General features: G+C 54.4%; 1 protein-coding gene across 1 annotated transcript in view; it reads left to right on the top strand.

The window, feature by feature from the left end:
• COL27A1 (collagen type XXVII alpha 1 chain) overlaps window positions 1–4,476 on the top strand; it is a gene marked incomplete at its 5' end in the record, with an annotated part of 150,191 nt that overhangs the window by 67,421 nt on the left and 78,294 nt on the right. Inside the window, 2 exons of the mRNA XM_008057214.2 lie at window positions 2,590–2,643; window positions 3,288–3,332. Of these exons, the coding sequence (XP_008055405.2) occupies window positions 2,590–2,643; window positions 3,288–3,332 (99 nt within the window). The remainder of the gene's footprint in view (window positions 1–2,589; window positions 2,644–3,287; window positions 3,333–4,476) is intronic.

Below are 4,476 nucleotides of genomic sequence, written 5' to 3'. Positions count from 1 at the left end.
CAGCGGGGCCTGCTTTGTTTATTTGCGCACCACAGGGAGCTCTGGGCGGGCTGCCTCTCGCTTTCATCCGGGAGAGGAGACCGGAGAGACACAGCAACCATGTGGCTGAAGGCTGGCCTCTCCTCTGATCTGACTTCTTCTCTCCCTCCTCTCCAGAGGCCACCTCAGAATTGCCTAGAAGCTCTGGAGAGGGACTGCCTGGTGTCATCCCAGTGCTGTCCCAGCTCTGTGACTTCACTTGAGCCTTAACCTCTCAGTCCCTCAGTTTCCTCATCTATAAAACTGATCTTTAAGGGCTACTGTGAGGAATAGCTGAGTTGAGGCATGTCAAGTGCTTACCGTAGTACCTGGCAAACTGGGGTTGTTGGCATTATTATTATCACCATTAAACGGAATCCTCGTTTTCTCAGTGAGGTTACTGGATGGGACCCCGAAAGCAGAATTGTTTGGAAAGGTCAGAGGCTTTTGTTTAGCCCAATCACGTGGGGTCCCTGATGTCCAGAGAGGGGATGTGTTTGCCCAAGTTCACACAGCCGCGGCAGGGCCAAGGCCCAGGTGTTCTGGGGCTGGGGGGCGGGGGTCCTTGTCATCTCAGCCAGGCAAGCTGGGCTGTGGGCTCCACACCGCCCTGTCCTTTTCCGCGGGGCCATTCCACTGAGCAGGCCCCTCAGCCCTTCCTCAGGAGTCGGGCAGGAATGTGATTTTTCATTCTCAGCTGGCCTCCCTCTGAGACAGGAACTCAAGTCCTCCTCCTGGAACCTAGCTACCTGGGGCAGCCTTTGTTCTTCCAGGGCTTCAGAGCTGTGCTGTAGCCTCAGAGCACTTACCAGGGGCCTCTGCAGACGGAGGCCCAGAGAGGCCAAACCCTTGGAGACCACACAGCAGTCAGACACTTAGATGAGTCACTGAGAACCGGGAGGGGAGACACTTTCAGAGTCTCCCGTTCTCTGAGCGTGGGCTTAGTGGTGTGGTTGCGGCTAAGGGTGTAGTGATGGAGTGGACAGACGTGAAGAGACATGAAGGCAAGAAGACGGACTTGTTTTTTATTTTTATTTCATTTTATTTTATTAAGACTAGTCAAGTGTAGTAGGGAGAAGGTGGGGGAGGGGAAAAGTAGAACAAGGAGTTTGATCCATAACTGACAGTGAACAATTAAGATAGCTCACTACCTTGGACCTGCCACGGGCTTGTTAAGAGAAAATCCAGTCACTTCTTCACTCCAAACCAGAATCTCCCGACCTTGGCACTGCCGACATTTTGGGCAGGATAGTTCTTTATTGCAGGTTGTGTCCTGTGCACTGCAGAATGGGCAGCATCGTCCCTGGCCTCTGGCCACTAGATGCCAGTAGCACCCCTTACACTGTGACAACCCCGAAAGCCTCCAGACACTGCCACGCATTTGTACGTGTTAACTCAGCTCTCTCTTGAAACAAGACTAGGAGACACATAGTATTGTTCATCCCCGGTTGTCATGTGAAGAAACCAAGGACCGGGGACATCAAGCTCCCCCACATCACACAATGAGTAAGTCACAGCAGAGTGAGGCTGGTAGCCTGCCTCTGACTTGCACTGATGCCCTCTCAGTCTTCTCAGAGCTACCCCTCGAAGAGCACCCTGAGACGGAGCGTGGCCTTCCAGGTTTAGGAACTCTGCTGTTCCTGCCTTGGACGGTCCGATCCCATCTGATGCCAGGTCTTCCACCTGCGGTCAGGGACCTGCCAGCTGATGGCAGTGTCCAACTGGGTCCATCACCAGCTCCAGCATCTCTGGGACTGACAGCCTCATGCCTTACTTGATGCCCTTCCAAGGAGATGGCCAAGCTTCTGGGAAGCAGAAAATACCTTTCCTTACTCAGCTAGAGGAGCAAAGCGCCTACTTGTGCTTTATTTAACTCTTGCAGAGCTCTGGGGAGCAGGGGCAGATCATTGCTGAGTGAGGGGAGGCACTTTCTGCTTCCCAGAAGCTTGGCCATCTCCTTTGAGACAAGATCACTCACACTCTTGCCCAGGCTGGAGTACAGAGGCACGATCATGGCTTACTGCAACCTCGACCTCTTGGACTCAGGCGATCCTCCCACCTCAGCCTCCTGAGTAGCTGGGACTACAGTAGCGTGCCACCACACCTGACTAATTTTTAAATTTTTCTGTAGAGATGAGATGTTGCTTTGTTGCCCAGGCTGGTCTTGAACTCCTGGGCTCAAGCAATCCTGCCGCCTTGGCCTCCCAAATTGCTAGGATTACAGGTGGGAGCCACCGTGCCTGGCCATTGTGTTTATTTAGAGAGGAAGACTGTGATCCAAAGAAGTCAGATTAAAGGCCCTTTATCCCTTAGCTGGTATGGGGGTAAAGAATCTGATAGGGGAGAGAATATCTAAAATCTGAAAGAAATGGGGGAAGGAAAGGTAACAATCAGAAAGTGAACTTGGCAAAGGATGGCCAGGGGCTTGATTTTAGCCCTTTTGTGGAGGTAGACAGAATGAAGAATGTTCGTCATTCCAAGATCAATCCCTTGGAGTTGCATCCTTGAAAACCCAGCCCCTGGGATCACCCCTGTGGGCCACCTCTCACAGTGTCTCTTCTCTCTCCCCAGGGTGACATGGGAGCGTTGGGTCCAATTGGCTACCCAGGACCCAAGGGCATGAAGGTAAGCAAGGGCTGCCTTGTCCCAGCCAGGTGCCCCGACCCATTTCAGCCCAGAAGGAAGAGTGACCTCAGATGGTGTGGGAGGAGGCTCAGGGTCGCTGGGGAGGAGGCTGGGCAGATCAGGGGCCCAGTCTTCTCTGACCTGAGAGCCAGTCGTCTGTATATATACATCTGTATGATACACATCTGTATATCATGTAAACCAGACATTTTTATTGGACACCAGTCCTTGAGCTAAGCATGAGTCCAATGAGTTTTGGGGCCTCGGGGCACTGAACATCCTTTGGGGGACATCTCCAGGGCCATAGAAACAACTGTGGCAAATAGTGAACTCAGTTCATTTCTGCATGGGATAGGCGTGCAGAACGCTGGGCCAAGACTGTTAGGGTCACGCTCCGGGACAACACACATGGGACACTGCTCCTTAGACCCTTCCCTCCCCGTCTGTGCCTTCTTCCTCTGGACTTGTCCGCAGTACTATACAGTTCACCCGTCAACTGCCTCTTCTTGGAGCTCCTTCAGTCCACACCCTGGCCCTATGAGATGAGAACACTGAGCCCTGGGGCTAGGGGATTTAGCTTGAGGTCTTACAGAGTCAGTGGGTTGGAGTCCCCGTGACAGCTGGCCTGGGCCTTTGTCTTGCAGGGACTGATGGGCAGCGTGGGGGAGCCCGGACTGAAAGGTGATCAGGTGATCTGAATACTCCCTTATTGCACTGTGGTTTCTCTGCATGCCACCCCCCTCTTCGCCCGGAGGCTGCTGCTGATTTCTCGCCAGGTCCTCTCCCTTGCGCTCTTCCTGCCTCCCCCCTACATCTGTGCTCCCCAGCTTCTCCCTGGGTCACTCTGGGTGGGGTTCAGGTGGATGGTCTGGGGGCCCGAAGACCTTGACCGACTGCGCGTGAATGGCTGTTGAGGCAAGGGTGGGGAGAAGTCAAGGCAGGGCTCTGAATCCAGAGAGAGAGCTGAGGTCAGCATCTGGACTGGGAGGGCAGATCCCTGGGGCAAGAAGGGTGGCGGTGGTACAGGAGGAAACAAATCCGCATGAACTACCCCAGGTTGGAGTTGGGAACCCACCCCCAGAGAGTGTGCCTGCTGGAAATGCCACTCTGAGCCCCTGACCAACTTCTCCTCCAGCTGCTGGGGAGGGCGTGCGGGGGAGAGGGCGGCCACCTCCACCACGTGTCCTCTGACAGCCCTGCTGCTGTCTCCCACTGTCTCACCCTGTGCCAACTCAGAGCTGGAGGTGGGTAGATCGGCCTTGGGCTCGGACATTCTCTGTGCTCTGCCCTGTGGCCGTCTATCCCTGCCCTCCTCCTTCAGACTCTCAGCACACCAGAAACCCCAAAGGGCATGTGGGAGAGCTTTGGGGTGCATTCCAAGTCTTCACAGAGTGATCTGAGGGAGACTGCGGCTTCGTCCCTCTTGGGCCCAGACTCCTTCCGCACCTGTCTTTCGACTCTGCTTCCCCCTACACCTGAGTCATAGGGCAGGTGCCATGCTGGGCACCATCTGAGTGCCCCACGTGGATTCACCCATGAATCCTCCAACCCCCTGTGAAATAAGAAGCCTGTCCAAGGCCACACAGCTGGTAAGTAGAGGGTCAGGATTTGAACCAGGTACCTGGCTCCAGAGACCCCAACCATGGAGTAGAACTGAGTCCACACGGTCAGATGTCACAGTGCCTGCATTTCACAGACAGCTGGGGAAACAGAGTCCCAAAGAGGGGAAGAGATTTGTCCAAGGAAATGCAGCAGCATATCGGGGAAGCCAACCCAGGTCTCTGGACTCTTAGAAGATTAGAATTGCTGGATGAAAATGGACACACCCAGTTT

The sequence above is a fragment of the Carlito syrichta genome, unplaced genomic scaffold (genome assembly GCF_000164805.1).
Source record: "Carlito syrichta isolate Samal-C Ts95f unplaced genomic scaffold, Tarsius_syrichta-2.0.1 Scaffold302868, whole genome shotgun sequence".
Classification (NCBI taxonomy): domain Eukaryota; kingdom Metazoa; phylum Chordata; class Mammalia; order Primates; family Tarsiidae; genus Carlito; species Carlito syrichta.
The sequence above is the reverse complement of the archived record's forward strand: the minus strand, read 5'-3'. Positions and strand labels throughout refer to the sequence as shown.